General features: G+C 49.9%; 2 protein-coding genes across 13 annotated transcripts; both read right to left on the bottom strand.

Moving 5' to 3' along the window:
- Window positions 1–604: 604 nt before the first annotated feature.
- Window positions 605–6,469, bottom strand: C16H8orf33 (chromosome 16 C8orf33 homolog). Of its 6 annotated transcripts, none has more exons than XM_085237206.1 (8): window positions 6,179–6,469; window positions 4,411–4,564; window positions 4,179–4,232; window positions 4,003–4,076; window positions 3,505–3,922; window positions 2,019–2,106; window positions 1,785–1,931; window positions 605–1,648 (listed from the first exon to the last, which is right to left on the bottom strand). In XM_085237206.1, exons 3-8 carry the CDS (start codon window positions 4,215–4,217, stop codon window positions 1,464–1,466), a joined length of 951 nt encoding a protein of 316 aa, XP_085093332.1. In that variant the 5' UTR covers window positions 4,218–4,232; window positions 4,411–4,564; window positions 6,179–6,469; the 3' UTR covers window positions 605–1,463. The 6 variants fall into 6 exon arrangements, with proteins under 6 accessions (XP_085093332.1, XP_085093335.1, XP_085093334.1 ...); XM_085237209.1 differs by having other exon boundaries at window positions 4,003–4,073; XM_085237208.1 differs by having other exon boundaries at window positions 4,415–4,564.
- Window positions 6,470–6,612: 143 nt separating this feature from the next.
- On the bottom strand, window positions 6,613–13,657 carry AMDHD2 (amidohydrolase domain containing 2). Of its 7 annotated transcripts, none has more exons than XR_014886732.1 (12): window positions 13,422–13,656; window positions 13,202–13,338; window positions 12,765–12,904; window positions 12,345–12,399; window positions 11,744–11,956; window positions 10,621–10,709; window positions 10,139–10,283; window positions 9,776–9,883; window positions 9,022–9,090; window positions 8,376–8,477; window positions 7,835–7,978; window positions 6,613–7,730 (listed from the first exon to the last, which is right to left on the bottom strand). XR_014886732.1 is itself a non-coding variant. In XM_085237200.1 (12 exons), exons 1-12 carry the CDS (start codon window positions 13,502–13,504, stop codon window positions 7,619–7,621), a joined length of 1,365 nt encoding a protein of 454 aa, XP_085093326.1. In that variant the 5' UTR covers window positions 13,505–13,656; the 3' UTR covers window positions 6,613–7,618. The 7 variants fall into 7 exon arrangements, 5 of the variants coding, with proteins under 5 accessions (XP_085093326.1, XP_085093327.1, XP_085093329.1 ...); XM_085237200.1 differs by having other exon boundaries at window positions 6,613–7,761; window positions 7,898–7,978; XR_014886733.1 differs by having other exon boundaries at window positions 7,695–7,761; window positions 7,898–7,978; window positions 9,018–9,090; window positions 13,422–13,657.
- Between the last annotated feature and the right edge of the window lie 4,344 nt (window positions 13,658–18,001).

Raw genomic sequence — 18,001 nt, 5'->3', positions numbered from 1 at the left:
AATGGCATGAAAACATTAAAAGTTTGAGAACAATGCAGCTTTCATATGCTTAATCCTGGAAATAAAATGAATACTGGTTGTTACGCAGAGTCAAAATGCCTGCAGTACTTCCCAGCAAACCACAGGGATCAGCTAAACTACTGGCTTCCAGACTTAAGTCTTCTCTCTTATTTCTCCCATTGCACATGCTACTCGTGTTCAGTTTCTCATTATGCTCTGACAGTCATAATTTAACATATTTTAAACAAAAAATACCCTTGCAGATGCAACAGGCTGCTTAGTAATAAAATCTATTTCTTTTTGTAGACAGCAGGAGGTTTTTTTTTCAAGTCTTTCTCTGTAAATGTTTCCCACCAACACTCTGTTGCTCTCAGTACATGCTGGAATCTGCCTACACTTCCATTTCTTGCTTCTCATGCAGGATGACTGACTGGACTATAAAAAGGAAGGAAAGCACTGTGCCCTGGGGCCACCTGATACCACGTTTCCTTTTAAAGGACTTCTGTTCCTCCAGCTTTTTTAGGCTGAGTGGGGAAGAACTTCTGCATGAACGTAGGGCATGGGCTGACTGGCTGAAGCAACACAGAGACCCAGGAGACATACATTCAGCTGATCAGAAAGCAAAAATTTAATACAAATCAAATGCAAGAGAACCTTTGGGCTCCCACAGATCATTTCACCACCACCCAAAGTTTAGCATACAGCTGAGTGTCCACTGAGTCGCTGCTGGTTGTAACTGGGCTACTTGAAAGTGAGCTCAGAAACACAAATCTTTCCCTGACTGGAAACAATTGCTCTAACATTCCTAGGCTTGAACAAATCAGCATTTGCTGTTCTCTTCTAAGTCAATACCTGTCAATTAAATAGATGAAAGAGCAAGGATGATTCTCACTCATTTTCCTCCCAGATTCCAAACTTTTTTACTTTATGAATGGCAGTAATTACATACACTGCCCTGTGCTTCCTTGACACCAGAAGCTGCATTTGCACAGTTGTCAGGTGGAATGGATACATCCAGTGCACTTAGATTGCCTCCCCTCTTCTCCCTCTGCAGAAGCTGGGTCTTCTTTACAGAGCATTCCGTTTTGTGTGTTTTTCTTTCTCACTTGCTAAAAAAGGCCTCCTCTATTTAAAGGCAATAGGAGAGTGGGAAAAACTCACAGTATAAAAAACATTCTTAAGTTAACAGAAATTCTACAGGAAGAAAACCAGAACGTTCCAGACTCCATGCTGCAAAGGGGACTTTCTACAGTGTGAGCATGGAGGACTACTGTAATAGATTGAGTCTTGGGTTCATATGCCAGGTTGGCAGATCTGTTTTGCACCTCTGAAGGCACTCAAAAGGAGAATCCTTTCCTTAGGAAATAAACTGAGATTCCTCAGTAACATTTTCTATTGCACAGCATCCTTCTTAAGGAGCTTTAGCAGAGTTTTTAGCCATGGTTTCAATCTAAAAGACTGTCCTAGAAGAAATTAAAGCGAAACTCTTCTTGAGAAACTGTGAATCTGAATGCGCCTGTGTCAGGTGTGTTGGGTGACTCCGGAGGGGATCCTGCTGATCCTTGGCTTTTACTGCATGCTCCAGAGCGCTTCCTGATGACCTGGCATTTCTTGTTCTGCACTTCCACGATCTTGGCAGATTTTGCATCTTAAAGAGGGGAGAAAATAGCAGGAAGGGATTTTAGGCACCTCATATGGCAAGCTCCCACACTGCAGAGCTGTACGTAGGGCGGGAGCAAAGTCCCTTCCTCTTTAATTTCCCCCTGCATGCAAAGTTTTCCTACCAGATAGCATAAGCTTCAGCTGTTTGCACAGCTCCTCCTCCATCTTCTTCCTGTAGTCTCCAAATATGGTTCTCATGATTTGACGTTTCTTCACCAGCGGAGCCTTGTCACTGCGCAGCGTCTTGATTGCACGGAGAGCCTCCTCAACTGAAGCAGTGCAAGGGAGAAACACCTCAGTTTAAGGTTCTCTGAACCATCCAACAAGGGAGATTTCTCATTTGTTAGAATACTCACCCTGCTTGGGAGTGGATTTCTGTGTCTTCAGGCCAATTTCCAGTTGTTCCACACACCAATCCACCTCCTTCTGCAGCTGGTCATCTGACTGCCATGGAACAGAGTGAGCACGAGGAAATAAACCACCCCAAAATTACAGCAGCAGTTGCTAAACGGGAAAAAATCAATCTGCATAAAGGCAGGACCATCCAGAATTTCAGGTTCTGGAGATTACAGGCTTCAATACAACTTCCCTGCTGCCTACATTTTCACTGGATAAACTTAAAGCACTGGGCAAACGTTTAGTTGCAATTCACTGTCTCTGTTTGATGGATTTAATAGCTGGCTGTCACTCAAATGACACAGTGGAAAGATGGTCAGGACCATTCATAAGAAAGAAGCTGTAAATTCACCTTATGGAGGAGAGGAATAAACGTTAACAAAACCAAAGGCTACCCAAAAACCTGCCCCAAATCCAAGAGTAAGCAATGGACAAAATCAGAAGTTGAGCCCTGGTGTCTCAGCCTGAGTGCTTGCTCAAACAGAAATGCATGAAGTCAAGGGAGACAAAGCCCACAAAGATGGAAGGAGAGAAGTCCTAACAAACAAAGCCAGCCAGTGGAAAAGAAAGGAAAAGAGCTGCATCCTACAGCTGAAGCACAAGAGTTCTCATGCTACCTCTTCCTTTTCCTTACAGCAGTCTCTTTCCAATGAATGGGATGGGGATCTGCATTACCTTCAAATCTTTTTAACTCTCTGATATTCAGCAGTGTCTACTAGCAGGGTTATTGTTCAAGAGGCAGGTAAAAATATAATATAACTTCAGTCTAGAACATTAAAAGCAACTTTCTTGCAATTTTATATGTCAGAATTGCTCAGCTGGCAGGATTTAACAACAACTATAACAATGCTGAAAAGAAAAACAAAATGGAGACCTGGACCATAGCAGAACATCAGAAAGTCTCATGATGTGTTCAGATCAGAAAATCTTAATGGTGTCTTCACATAACTTGTAACTTCAGCTGAACTTGGGCCTGCCTCACAGTGGGAGCCTTCCTGAAAGTTCTCAGGCTTTGCACTGCAACGTGCCATAGCCACGGCTGCACCACCTCGTAGCTTTTCTATTTGCATTCTGTGAGTAACTCATCCTACCTGATAATGTCAAGTCAAGAGCACGGTGTCTCCTGACACCAGCATGGCACTGGCTGATGACAGTTCTTTGTTTATTTTATTTTAAATAAAATGTGACACCCAGCTTCCCAGGATTAACTCTTACAAGTCTAAACATCAAATGCTTCAGCACAGGTCTGAAACAGAAAACAAAGGAACATCACATTTGCTTCCACTGATCAGACTCTCAACGGGGAGAAAACAGTTGCTCCAAGTCAGCAGCAATCCCTGTCTTTCATATTTATCTCAATTCATGTCAATATACTAACTGCACTGACATTAAGTTTCTTTTTTACTGAAGGATTTAACTTATAGGATCCCATCAATGTTTGAATACCTGAGAGGTCTCATCCTGATGGGCTGCATCTTTATTCTGGCAACCATTAGCTTCCACCTTTGCCTTCCTCTTGATCTCAGTTTCTTTTATGTCTTTTTTACTGACAGATGCATTTTGTTTCTTCTTCTTTTTCTTCTTTTGTGTAGCTCCCTCTGATGCTGATTTCTCTATCACTGTGCTATCTCCAGGGGCACTCTCTGGCTTGGACATCTTTAATGTGACATGGCTTTCATCCTCTCTGGGCACAGCACTCGCAGTTTGATCCAAGTCAGACTTCTCCAATGCTGAAATCTGCACCATATCTACTGATTCAGTAGGCACTGCATTAGCCAGCACTTCACCATCTGCTGCACCCTCCATATGTTGGCTGGCTGGAACTAATGGGACCCGAGGACAGTCTTCTTGAGGAATGGCAAAGCTGAAAGACAACTTGGGTTCTTGGCCAGAGGCAGCAAAACTCAGAGCTCCACTGCAGTTATTTTGCTCTGTGGTTCTTACATTGGTTTGCATCTGCTCAGCACCACTGACACCAGGGACTGCTTCCACAGGTGCACCAGCTGCTTCTGGGTCTGCTTTACAAAGCAAAAAATCAAATTGGATGTTGTAGTGAGATGATGTGAACCCCTCTGGTTTTGCCTTAGAAATTTGGTCTGACTGTTCCCCATATGACATACCTTCTGTAGCCTGCCCACTGCCTTGCTGTACTTCCACATCAACAGGTTTTGTGTCTAGAAAAGAAGAAGAATGTTTCTATCATTACGACTGTTTCCTACTATGGGGAACTGCTACTGCCACTCCCTCTCTAAAGCACTGCCAGAGAAGCAATCCAACACAAAGCTGCGAGATGGGAAATTCACAGAAAAGAACCAAATAACACCACTCCCCAAAGGGACTGCTCAAGCTCACCTGCCTTCTTTGTGCTCTTCCAATCCTCAGCTCTCTCAAGATGATAATCCCCAAGCACACAGTTTACCACTTCTTGCTTCTTTATAAAAGCAGTCCCATGGGAGCACAGGACCTTGAGAACATCTTCTCTCTTCTGCTGCACTCAAGAAAAAGACTGAGAGAAACAAGAAACAGGTTATGGTGGGCCCTAAACAATCTCCCATGAGACTCCAATGCCTGAGTCTCTTCTGAACGTGTACTGTGTTTACACCACCTCTGACTAATTCATGACAGGCAGTTAGATGAAAGTAAGCTCTAAGTGCTTCTAGGAGCTGAAACAATACCATGAAACATCCTTAACAGAAAAAAAAATAGATCTTAGTATCTTACTATACATATGTGAAGAATCTTACAGTGAGGCAAATGTGCAACTAACAGCACTGAGGCTACTGACTGCTTAACAACCATTCCCTCGAAGCAACTGAGAAATCCAGGAGCACAGCATGGTGTCTATTCTCTGGGAAAACTGGGGAAGAGCTGACTGAATAGTGAGTACACCCTAAAACACAGGGCTCTTGCTTGAGGCTCACACAAACCAGCCAAACAAATGGTATCTTGCAGAAGCACTGCAGGTGTAATGCTGAAAGTCCCACGTTACGAAGGGAGTAAAATGGCACTGCATGAGGCAGAAACACCTCAATAGGGCTGTGGTCACCCAAAAAAGTAGGACATACCTTCACAGCCCCTGGGTGTCACATGCCTCCATCCCTGAGCACACATGCCTCCACCTGAGTTTAGCTGTCTGCAATCAAGGACTGCTTGCCACTAAGAGCTATTACAAAGGGAGAATTAGAAAAACCCTCAGAGGAAGTGCTCCTCCCCAGTTGTGAGCTATTTTCGCTGAAGATCTCATAGCTGGCCTGCCTGAGCTATGCTGCACATCACTGATCCAGCCGTGATCCCAACCCTGATGGGATCTGCCCCATCACCACAGATATCTATGGCAATCTGCCACTCCAGACAGAGCCTGGCTACTTCAGCAATGCTGCTTCGTTCTCCTCACTCAGGCACTGCACAAACGGGCCCTTTCCTGCCAAGTCTGCCTATCCCTTGCTGTGAACAGCTTCTAGAGGCCATTCCTGCTGCCCCGTGGCAGGAGCTTGAAGGCTGAAGCACAAGGCACAGGGGTAAGCAAGCACTATGATGCCCCAGCACAGTGAGTGTTAATTACTGCTCCATCCTCAGGTGCACCAGCAAACACTCTGCTAGACGTCTTACAAAGGGCAACCATGCTTCTTCCCTAAACGTTAAGTGTTAGCCATTTGTAAAAGCAGGACACGTCTTCATATGTTAACAACTTCTCCTGAAAAGCACTGCACTGATTTTATCTTCCCCCTTCAAACCAGAAAAATGAAGCCCAAACCTCATAAAAATAAACTTACTGGTGTTTAAGGGCCTGTTTCTGATTCTGTATTTCTCCAGGTCTCTTAAACTAAAGCAGAGCTGCAGCAGAACCAACCAACAGGCAATCAGGGATGAAATAAGAGACAACGCAGAACACAGGGCAATCCAAAACCACGGGGAAAAGAATGAAGCAGCTTACAGACAGCTCTGGAAGTTCAACGCCTTAATCACAGAACAGCTTCGTGTCGTTTTGCATTAAGAACAAATCTCGTGTAACGCGAGAACAGAAGAGAGATGGGAGGAAAGAAATAACAGAACAAATCTGGCCACGCTTGGGGCAAGCAAGGCTGGAGTTTGGTTGCGGATGCTGAAAGAGGCAACGCACCTGGGGCCGGGGCCACGACCTGCCGGCGGGAACCTCCTGCTGAGCGCTCAGGGAAGGGCTGTGCGTACCGTCAGCGGGACAGCCGGCACACCGCGGGCAAACTCCAGAGCCCCGCAGTACTCGGCGCAGCGCCCCGCACCACCCCGCGCTGCGCCGCTGTCCGCCGCTCAAAGGCGCCCCCGGGCCGCGCTGTGCCCCGCGCCTCCGTTCCGCCCGCGCCTCCGTTCCGCCCGCGCCTCCGTTCCGCCCGCGCCTCCGTTCCGCCCGCGCCTCCGTTCCGCCCGCGCCTCCGTTCCGCCCGCGCCTCCGTTCCGCCCGCGCCTCCGTTCCGCCCGCGCCTCCGTTCCGCCCGCGCCTCCGTTCCGCCCGCGCCTCCGTTCCGCCCGATCCCCCCACCTCGGGCCCACCCGCTGCCCGTCCTGCTTTAGACTTCCTTTTATTTCTATGACACTTTTTATTCGTGTTGCCTTTTTTCCCGCCCCCCCCGGATCAGCCGAGGCGGAGCGCTTGCAGCGCGACCCCGGGTGCCGCTCCCGCATCGCCCCGTCCCGGGGGCTGCAGGCGTGATGTACGCGAGGCTGGCGGCTGGGCAGCAGGCAGGACGCAGCACGAGGCCCCGCTGACGGCGGGAGGCTCCGGAACGGCGTCAGTCCTGGCTCGAAATGCCCAAATGTCAGGGAAAGAGCTGACAGCCAAATACTGAATAAGACAATAATGAGCAGATTAATGAGCTATCAGCGACGGCCTTGAAAGGCCAGAAGGTGTCTGCAGTTCTCCTTTACGAGCCACGGGGCTCTCTCCCTCCAGCTCTGAGCTGCCCACTGCCCATCTGGATGCACCCCTGAAGCAAGTGTCCTCCTCCTCCCAGGGCTGGAGGAGGCAGGGGCTGTCCTGAGCCTGCAGAACCCAGCCAGGCAGCATGCAGAGCTGAGAGGAACGTTGATTTCCAGGACATGACAGCATCTCTGTCTGCAGACAAAATCATACGCTGCGGGCTCCACGCCCATGCAGAGAAAAAGGCACAAAGGACCAGCAATGCCTCGTTTTCCTAGGTTTGATCTCTGCCCTGAGGATTCAGCCCACATCGATTCACAGCCCCTCAACGGCACCAAGTCAGTGAGATGCACCAGCCTTGCTCCAGGGAACACAAGAGGGAGGTCCACTCGGTCAGAATGTGGTCCTCAGCTTCCACCGACACAACAGGAACTTTGTAATGGGCAGAGCTGTGAGCTGAACTAGTGGCTGCTGACATCCTGCCAGCTACAGCTGCCCAGGAGCAATGCAGCACAGGGAGGGATGGATATGGCTTGAGTCTGCCTTAGGCACAGGCAGGTTGTGTGCTGCATAAACAGTGCAAAGGCTGGGACAGCTTCACACCGCTGTGAGATGGACACGTGAGCACCTTTCTGGGGACTCCACACAGGACAGCTGTGCAGTCTTTCAGGTCTCTCCAGAGACTGACAGACCCTCCCAATTTGCTTGCTCTCCCCACTCCACTAACTGAGCACCAGAGTCATTGCAGGCATGGCTGTAACTGGAAGCAGTGGTTGCGCTGGAAAACACAGCTCTTTGGTATGAGGCTCCTTCAGGAGAGTTGCAGGAAGGAAGGGAAAAACAAAACAAAACAAAACAAGAAAAGAGAAGTGGGGTGGTTACCAAAGCTGCTAATCACAGTGCCAGGATGCCTTGGAAGGCACGGGGCAGCCCAGTGTCACATGCCTAAGGCATCCCGTCTCCAGACTTCCTCGCCCGCGATGTACGTGGCTTGCACATGCAGGCTATCATCCAGCATCAGGAAATCTGCACCAGACAGGAGAGAAAAGAAACAGCTGTCAGAGGAGCAGAGGAAGAGCAACTGGGGCAGCTGAAGCTGTCTCAGAGGAGCTGGGCTCTAGGGTTGCCTCCACACTGAGGAGTTTCTCCCCACTCCAGAAACAGGGCAGGACTGCAGTGTAGAACCATCCTTGCTCTACTCCATGCTCATCTGAGATGTGGGAGCCTCTCCAAAAGGCTCATGAAGCACCACCAGCACCCACAGGAAAAAAATCATCAGAGCAAAAGTCCAAAGCAGATCCTGGGCAAAGTGAGGCTCCCCAGAGCCTCCAGTAAAGCAGAAGATGCAGCCTGCATTTATAGCAGGCCCTACTTTGCTCCAACCATGCAAAAACCCTCCTTCCCACCATCCCCATAACAGTACCTGCATCAGAATCATAATTCAGGGTCCCCTTTCTGTCTTCAATCCCCAAAAGCTGGGCAGGATGCAGAGATGCTGCCTCCAGTGCAGTCTCTATTGAGCACCCTTGGACAGTGGAGGAAGAAGCGTCAGTGCAGCAAACAGCCTCATCAGCAGAGCAGCCCCCGTCCTTGGCTCAGGCAACTGGTGGCACTGCAGGGACCTTTCTGACAACTAAACCCATGCCTGGGGCCCAGTGTCTTTGTCGGTGCTGTCTATGTCCTGTCCTGGTACAGTAGAGCACTAACACTGATCTGACTGCTACTGCCCTGAACTACAAGGCCCAGTCACAGATGGCTGAGCTGGGGAGGGAAAACATCCCTAAGGGAGACAGTAGGAAGAAGAGAACTGATTACTTAAGGTATGAGGAGGGGAAAGTCATTCACTTTTAGGTGTGTGAAAAGAGCAGAACAGTTCAACCCTAATTAGTGCCGCAGGTTAAAATGAAGCATCTCTCCTAAAGGTGTTTGTCTCCAAGGCCAGTACCACTGCTGCCAGCCCTTCTCCTCGTGTCTCGGACAAGAGGGGACATCTATGGCTGAGCAGACACAGCTGGCAAGAACAAGACTTCTTCACGGGGAGGAACAGCTTGTGGACAATGCTTACCCACCTGTAGCTTCCAGAAAGTGTCGCACACACGTGTCCATGGTTGCCACGCTACCACTCAGGGTCTTTGTGCCTGGGAGAGAACAGGACAGCACTGAGCAGAACCCCAAAGGGGCAGAAATCCTGGGTCACGTGAGGAGCAAGTTGAAGGGCTCTCAGACATTGCTGAGAAGTAACAGAAAGCAAGAGTGTTCGTGCTGGTAGTGAAGGGAGACGCATTAAGATGTCACCATGCAGCTCCCCTGTTAAGACCAGCTGGACTGGTTGAAACTCTAGCTCACAATGCAGGTACCTGCTGCCAGAGACAGAGGGAGGGAAGTGACAAAGGAATAGCCCTCCAGAATATCTTCCCAGTCTCCAGCTGTTTGCAGATTAGGGAGCTTACTTAGCAAAAAGTGGTGATGTTGCAGAAAAAAAAGGGACAATAAATAACAGTGGGATTTCTTTGTCCTTTCTGAGCACGCAACAATTTCTATCATCCACCCTACTGGGCAAGGAGTTCAAAGGTGTTACAGACAGCTAAAAATTGTCAAATTCCTTCTCACTCCAACAAGACAGGTCAAATTTCCTTTTCATGAGATGCACCACTACTCTCCTTGCAATCAAGTTATGGCAGAGATATTAAATGATCAGGCAACAAAACCCAAGATGGCACAAGCGCTGCTTCACGCTGACAAGCTCTGCAAGGCGTGCTGAGCTCTCCAGGAATGGGCATGAGTGGTATTACCATGTGCAGCTCTTTGGCAAGAGGCACTTACCTGCAATGTAGGTGTTGAGCCCATCGATCTCCACCACCTGCTGGCCCAGTGTATGCCGACCTGGTGCCAGCCCCATGCCAGCAATAGCGTCCGTCACCAGCACCATGCCTGAGGAATGCAAGGAAACAGGCTGGAGCAGCTCTGCAACTAATCCCACTGCAGCTCTGAGCGCTGTGCCATGCCAACCCCCCCTGAGAGGTACCAAGACATCTCCAGCCACATCCAGCTGAGGTGACAGACTGTGGATTAAGACTTCTTTCAGACAGCAAGATAACATGCCACGGCAGTCGTGGGAGATGGCACAGCATTTGTGATGCTGGTGACACCATGCTGGTGCCACTGTGCGGGCACAGTATGGCCTACCTTTGGGGTGGGCTCGATGGGCGATTCGCAGGGCAGCAGGGTTGGTGTGGATGCCATCAGAGATCATGCCGTAGAAGACCCTCCGCCCAGCAGGAATCTTATCACTTGTCAGCAGCCCCACGATCCCAGGGTCACGATGGTGGAACTACCCAAAGTGGGAGAGGAAAAGATGATGGGTGTCACACCAGGACTTGCAGGCTGTGACCCTTCCTGCTGTCATCTCTATCAAACAGTGCCTGGCAGCTGGGCACTTCATCCATTATCAAGCGTAACCAGGCAACCCCTCCAATTTCAAGAGTCTGCTACAGCTTTGACTCTTTTAAGTCAGGCAGTAGAAACATGAAGCCAGAGGTTCTGTGCTGAAATCCCACTGCAAGGCCTGGTACAAAACAAGTTGATGATGCGAATAAGCATTTGTGGGGAGCAAGAGAGAAAGCAGTGAAAGCAATGTCAGCACAGGACAAATGCCCTTGGCAACTCACCGGCAACATGGCATTGAAGAGGTGAGTGATGAAGGTAGCACCGTGCTGCACAGCCTCCTCAGCCTGGGAGAGGTTAGCCACCGAGTGACCTGGAACAGAGACCACTGCATGATTCTTCTGCTCATCTCTGCATTTATTTTCCCAGAGGGACGTCCAAGAGTAAAGATGCTCTGTTAGGGCTCTGCTCTGAAGCCCCACCTTGGGCTTAGGTGAGCACCAGCCTTGTTGCTGAGCTGTCTGACCACAACCACTGGGGACTGGCAGGAGGTGATTCACCTGAACACACTCACTGGTCACAGCATCACAAATGCTGCCTTGCTCCTAGAGGCACTGGGGAGAGTTGCCTTCTGGCTGGGCTACAAGTCCTAGGATATGCATTTCCGCTGTCCTCAGATATTTCAAGGCTTTATACAGAGAGGTGTCAAAGAAGTAGGGAGACAGTGGGCACTTTTCCAAGAAATGAAATGTTGATAAAACACAATCCAGAAAGAAAATGTTGTTTTCCCTAACATGGACAGCAGATCTTTTGCCTTTCTTTGATTGTCTTTATGTGATTATGAGACAAGAGACCTCTGCTGCACAAATACCCTACTGAATTAAGGTTCAGTTTCACCCTGAAGAAAGGGCAGTGGTGGGAGAGGTCTTCAGCTCTTCTAGTTGTATAACCGAGTTATCAAGACTCAGCAGCAACCTTTGGAAAACAATATCACCTGTCAATAAGGCCTAAAGCTGAACTTCAGAATTTGAACCTTTCCAAGTAGTCAGCCTGGAATTACATCCTTATTAAACTGAATGTTTAAAAAAAAAAAAAAAAAAAAGAAAGAAAAAATTATGACTGCTGTTCTTTCCTGTGTTTTCCCAGCACCAGCACTACTCTTTCCAAAACTACAGGAGCCCTTCAACCAACCTTTTGTTTGCAGACAGGGTGACAGATTTACAACATCAACTGAGTTCTCTGTGTGTCACACATCTGTCACCCCTCCAAAAGCCAGGAAAGGGGTGACAAAAGGAAATACCACCCAGCCCAGCCACACAGAAGCACCATTAGAGATATCACAGCCCTGGGCTGCCTGACCCATGCTGCATGAGACATGGACAGACTGAGCCTCCCCCCAGCCCTTACCGAGTGAGACACAGATGCCTCGCTTGGTGAGTTCCTGGATCACCTCACTGCTCCTTTTTATCTCTGGGGCCAAGGTGACAATCCGGATGCAGTCCAGGGACCCGTAGGTGGCAAGCAAGTCCTGGAAGGCATTTTCCTCGAAGGTGCGGATGCAGTGCTCCGGGTGTGCCCCCTTTTTCTCCTTGCTGATGAATGGTCCTTCCAGGTGAGCCCCTGCTCAAAAGGGAACAGAGTCATCTTTCTTCCTCTTCCAACCAAGGAAGAAGAAACCTGCCGTGTCCATCCTGCTCCAGCCAAGCTCTTCCCATTCTCCCACAGTAAAGCAGAGTTCAGGTAAATCAGAGCTCAGTACAGCAGAAGATGCAGCACTGGCCAGCCCCGCAGCCATTACTCCATCAAACCCCACAGGGCTGATGGCAGAGCACACAGCAAAGGCTGGGGACAGGTTCAGAGAGACAGCAGGTCTGTGCCCACCTATGTATCCCTGCCAGCAAGAGAGCTTCAGCTCCCAACTCTTCTGTTCCTAAAATAGCTTCTTTTTCCTTAAGAAGGAAACGGATAAACATCAGGCACCAAATAGGACAGTGGCAAAATCACTTACCCAGGATACCAGCTCCATGAGCTCCACCATTTCTTATTCTGATCTGGGGAAGAATCTATAAAAAGGGGTTAGTCAGACACCTCACATACACAGTACTGCCAAAGCAGCCCAAACCTTGGGCTCCCACAAAGCTGCTGCACCACCAGGGATGAAAAGCCAAGCAGCTCACAAAGGAAAAGCAAGTTGCAAGCCCCTCTGTGCAAAGTAGCTACCTGCTGACCTGGGAAACACTGCTGCCTCAGTAGTTTAAAGCTTAAGGGCAAGAAACCTGGGGCTGTTCAGGTTCTTATGTCCACAACTCATTCACTATGGCAGCTGTCACATTGTCTGAAGATGAGGCTGAGGAATCAGCCTTGGCTCTCTTGTACCAGCATCAGCTCTTTATCACCCTAAGGATAAGAGGTGGAGAAAGTCACTCACCTGGTGGTAAACAGATGGAGGGGATGTCACCAGGGTGGGACAGAAGGAGGTCACTCCATGGGAGAGTATTTTCTGACCGACCAGGTCAATCCCTGATCTGAAATCATCTGTAGCCAGGGAGAAATCCACCCCAAAGCCTCCTGCACCATGAACAAAACAAAGATGAAGCCGCAGGCTCCACAGCAGCCAGGCAGTGCTGCCCAGAGCCCCATCTCCAGCCCGGGCCCAGCAAGGCACTGGGGCTGCACCTGACGATTCCCAACCCCAAAACACTGCGGAAGCATTTGGGGTGAGCAGAGCTTTGCATGGCACAGCCTGGAAACAAAAAGGCTTCACCAACACTTCTGCCCCGAATTCCCGAGGTTCTGACAGCGCAAACCCAGCCAACGCCATCCATTCCCCCCAGCACAGGGGAAGGGCAGCGGCCTGCACCTCACCGTTGATCTGCACGTCGATGAAGCCCGGGGCGAGGATGCAGCCCTTGCAGTCCAGCTGGACGTCGGCAGAACCCTTCTCGTCGAAGAAGAGTTTCTCGGGGTTGAGGATCTTCCCCTCCCGCACCCACAGATCCTCCCTGCGGGGACACCACGCTCACACCACGCTCACACCCCGCCCGGCGGCGCCCGCACCCCGCAGCCCCGGGCCGGGCCCACTCACCGCTGCAGGCGGCGGCCCCGCAGGAGGCGGCAGTTGGTGAACTGCACGATGGGAGCGTCCGACACGGATTTGTTGGACGGCATCGCCGGGCCGAGGGAGCCGACCGCAGCGGGGCAGCGCGAGGGCAGGGCGGGACCGCGGAGCCGGCGGCCGGGCCGGGTCTAGGCTCCTCCCAGCGGCCCCGGGCCCACGCTCGGACCAAAGGCCGCAGCCGGGCCCAGAGCCCGGGACCGCCGGCGGAGGGCGGCAGGCAGCGGGGAGCGGGGGGCGGGGCGGGGCGGGGAGCCGCGGTTAGACCGCGGCACCGCCGGTCCTCTCACGTGAGCGCTCCGAACGGCCGCCCCACCCGGCACGTGACCGGCCCAAGGGCGCCGCCATCTTGGGGAGGTCGGGACAGGGCGCCGCCATCTTGGGGAGGTCGCGCTTTCTCCACAGCCCCCGGTGGGCAGGGATTGGACGGGATGATTTTCACAGTGTCACGGAATCACAGAATGACCAGGGTTGGAAGGGACCTCAAGGATCACGAATCTCCAACCCCCCGCCACATGCAGGGCCACCAACCTCCACATTTAATACGAGCCCAGGCTGCCCAGGGCCCCATCCAACCTGGCCTTGAACACCTCCAGGGATGGACGGGGCATCCGCAGCCTCTCTGGGCAGCTGTTCCAGCACCTCACCACTCTCTCTAAAGAACCTGACATCCATCCTCAATCTTCCCTCCCTCAACTTCAAACCACTTCCCCTCGTCCTGCTGTTATCTGCCCTTTCCAAGAGAAGGTTTTGAGGTCTTTCCCAACCATAACAGCTCTGCAATTCCATATCTGAGCTCCTGTGGAGGTTGGCAGAAGCATACGTTGGTGTTTCAGTGCAGTGTGCTTCAGGGCTGGAGAAATACTCTTAAGAGCACCAGTCTGCAGAGCACCAGTAGGAAGGCCGTGATTCCTGGGGAAACCCATCTGAAACACGGCATTTCCAAACACAGCAGGCTGGAAGAAGCAGGAGGCAGCGGGCGCCCATCTCCTGCACGGACCATGGGAGCCATCTCCTCTTTACCTCATCCCACACAGCTCCCGCTGCCTCTTGCCTCATGCTCAGATTATAAATGCTTGGGGCAGAGTCTTGTTTCCACTGAGTCTGTGCTGATTCCAGCTTGGAGCCCCTTAGTGCAGAAGGTGGCCCAGAAGATCAATGCCAAAGGACTGAGGCAGCACTGGTACCTTCATCTCCACAAGCTAGCTGTGTTCCCAGCTCTTGTATCACCCAGACAAGGCTGCTGCAGCCCTCAGCGTGCCATGCATGGCACAGCTCCTGGCCCATCCTTGCTGTCAGAGCCCTGTCACATCTCCATGCTGTTCTTCCCAGCATTGGTGAGCGAGCAGCCCTATGCCAACGTCAGTTAAATGGCATGGAAATGTTACATTCGAGTATTAATGTTTTATCAGGCAAAGTTCAAAGGCCTGGGAGGTCAGACAAGAGGGATTAGTGGTTCCTAATGGCTTTTATGTCTGAATTTGTGAATAAGTAACTCTGGCTTGAGTGGCTGCTGCGGACTCATTCCTCCCCAGGGAATGAGGGGTCTGCTTGGGGGAACTGCTCTGCTTTGTCCTCGTGCATCGCACACGCATGTGACTGACTGCTGCAGGCATGTGTACCACGTGGGGCCGATGGGCCGTGCTCACTGTGAAGGGAAGTAGTGCTGCAGGCTGTGATGCATCCATCCTGCTCATGGTTATTTACCTCCTGAAAGGCAGATGCAGGTCTGCTAATTGCTGAAGGAGTGGCTGATCCTCAACCCTAAGAGCTGGCAGTGTGCTGCAAATTGTGTACCTGCTCAGAAATCTGGCTAGGCACAACGCTACACCACAATAACTATGCGAACAAAAACCATAACTGTTTATTGGCTCAGGCAAAGTAAGGTTTCTGGAACCCCCCTCACTTCACTGTTCCGCTCTCAGCTTCAGGGAAAGAAAGTTAACTGTGACCTGGACATGTAAGTCATTCCTTCTTTTAAATGTTACTTCTAAGCTGACAGCATTGCTGTAGGCAGGCTGCTCCAGTCATCTGACAAGTCTGCATTAGCCTGGGAGAGAAGACAAAGCGTATTCTGTGCTCTAACTGCTAGCCCCAGGCTGTTCCTCACAGCACACCAAGCCACCAGTGGTCCTGGTGTCTGCATCTCTGTGGGCAGAAGGGAAATCATGTCTGACCGCCATAATGTTAAAGGAAAGTGCTGTGCTTTGTTCTAATTAAAGCAGCATCCCCACCAAACTCTGTATTTACTTCTAGATGTCTGCTTGCAGACTTTCCCTTCCATTCTCTTTGCTCCATGTTGCTGCAGCAGTGTCCAACCAACACTTTTGCTCCCGTGTTTATCTAGTTCAGCGTCCCACAGTGTTGCAGAGTCAATTATCTCGTCAAGAATTGTGTCTAAGCAGGGTGCTGATGTGAGCTCCTCTGATGAATCATGTTAAGAAAAGAAAAATGAAGTGAAATGTAATGGTCCATGAACATAACATCCCCATCTAGCCAGGAAGTTAATTTAGAGATCAGCATTTAATAATATACTCATTCCATATGTCAGTGCTTGTCCGCACAACAAAGCTACCTTTTAGTGTCAGCAGGATATCAGAAAAGGCCATTGGAATGGAGAATGATGTTAGTTTATCCCAAGAAAACTACACACAGCCTGGTTTGGGAATGTGAGGCTAGGAATGGCTTCAGGTGGGTTTTACTCATGGTGGTTGAATTATCCATCCTCAGGGGCACCCAGCAGCATGTCGGTGAGAATGACTTGTGGCTTTTTAGTATGGCTAAAGAGACTCCAAAACCGGAAGATTAGAAAATGAATCCTAAAAATGTATCTCAGGCCTGTTTATTCAAGCCAATAACTTTCTAAGGGCAGAAGCACCCTTCCAAACAGCTAAATTCAGATGTCAAAAGGCACACAGAGCACCCAAACGGCTTACAGACAAACAGCATTTTCATATGCACGTCCATGCTGACAGACTTGTCACAGCAGTTTTCCTTGGCAGTGGAAGAAACATCCAGATACTTACATGTGGTAACATCCACTATAAAATATCTTTCCATGGGGTTCACCCTGCCAACAGCTTCACCAACCCTTTGGCAACAAAGGGATGCAAAACATCTAAGATGAAAGCCAGAAGTGAGCCACTGAATCACAGCACTGGAAGATGGCCCTGATCTCTCTCTGTTCTGCTGCATGAACAAACAGAACAGCCTGTTCTGAGACAACAGGTATGGGAATTTGCCTCATCAATGCTGTAGGTGCGTTACCCAGCCCAACTTTATGTCATCCATCTGCTCCACTTAAGGATTATCCCTTTGGATGCTCTCTATTTCACAGAATTAAACCAACCCTGCCTTGCCTCACCAAGAATCACACACTCCTCCTCTAATAATTGCATGCTCTTTCTCTCCACTGCCCCAGTAACAGGCTGAGGGAATCACAAGCAGTAGCTTCACTTGTTTTTCCCTTAGCAAATCATTTCTTTTTCAGGTCAAGTTATTTTTAACCTGGCTCAATTCCCAAATCAGATTCACTGCCTCGCCACAGGAAAAGCTGTAGCAGCACGTTTGGGAGAAACGGGGGAGGCTTACAGATGTGAACAAAGGTACAGATAACAAAGCAAGGAGGGCTTAGGCTAGCTCTGCTGTCAAAATAAACGCTTGTGGAGATGCAGATTTGGTTTCTCATTTTTCACATGCATTCCCAAAGAGGTCTAAAAATTGTTCTAATGAACAGGGACCAGAGATGCTGCTCATATCTGTGAGCTGTATACCATGCTGACCTTGGGAACGCCAGGGATTTCCTAAGATTAGTCCTCAGCCCGAGAGAGACAAAACCATTGGACCAGGGTGGTCATCACCTTCTGCTGCGTGAGGCCATCCCGCCATCCTGTCCCCTCAGAATGAAGCTGGACACTGCATGAAGAGCTAAATCCACATCACTGACCAAAAATAAAGTGCTACCTCCATTTCACTACAAAACTGCAGCAGAGACTGTTCAGCATCACATTCAAACCGGAATAAAGCTGGAAATGGGATCCAGATGTTCAAGGGCATATCCAGCTTTCCCCTTATACATACACACCTTTCTGCAGCACTTACTGCTTGGTTTGGTTTACACTCTTCTGTTTGGTGTTGCTCACTCCCAATCCTCTGTAATGCGGCAACCACAGGAACCCAGGGGACAGGAGCAGGGGTTTCACTGGAACAGACCCCCATCCCTGGAGGCATTCAAGGCCAGGCTGGATGTGGCTCTGGGCAGCCTGGTCTGCTGGTTGGTGACCCTGCACATAGCAGGGGGGTGGGACTGGATGAGCATTGTGGGCCTTTGCAACTCAGGCCATTCTGTGATTCTATAATTCTCCAAAGAGGAGTTACTTTATTGCAATTCATTTTCAGATGCATTTGGATTTACTAAAGCAGTCCTAAAAAGCAGTCACTAACCAACTTAGGTAGATTCTGTTTCTACAGCAGAGCATTAAATAATTTTAAAAATCACAGCATTTGGTGGGGAAAAAAAACCAAAAATATGAAAGCTAACGAAGAGAAAG

The sequence above is a fragment of the Meleagris gallopavo genome, chromosome 16, assembly GCF_905368555.1.
Source record: "Meleagris gallopavo chromosome 16, MGAL_WU_HG_1.1, whole genome shotgun sequence".
Taxonomy (NCBI): domain Eukaryota; kingdom Metazoa; phylum Chordata; class Aves; order Galliformes; family Phasianidae; genus Meleagris; species Meleagris gallopavo.
Note: the sequence above shows the minus strand (reverse complement) of the source record. Positions and strands in the feature narration are given on the sequence as shown.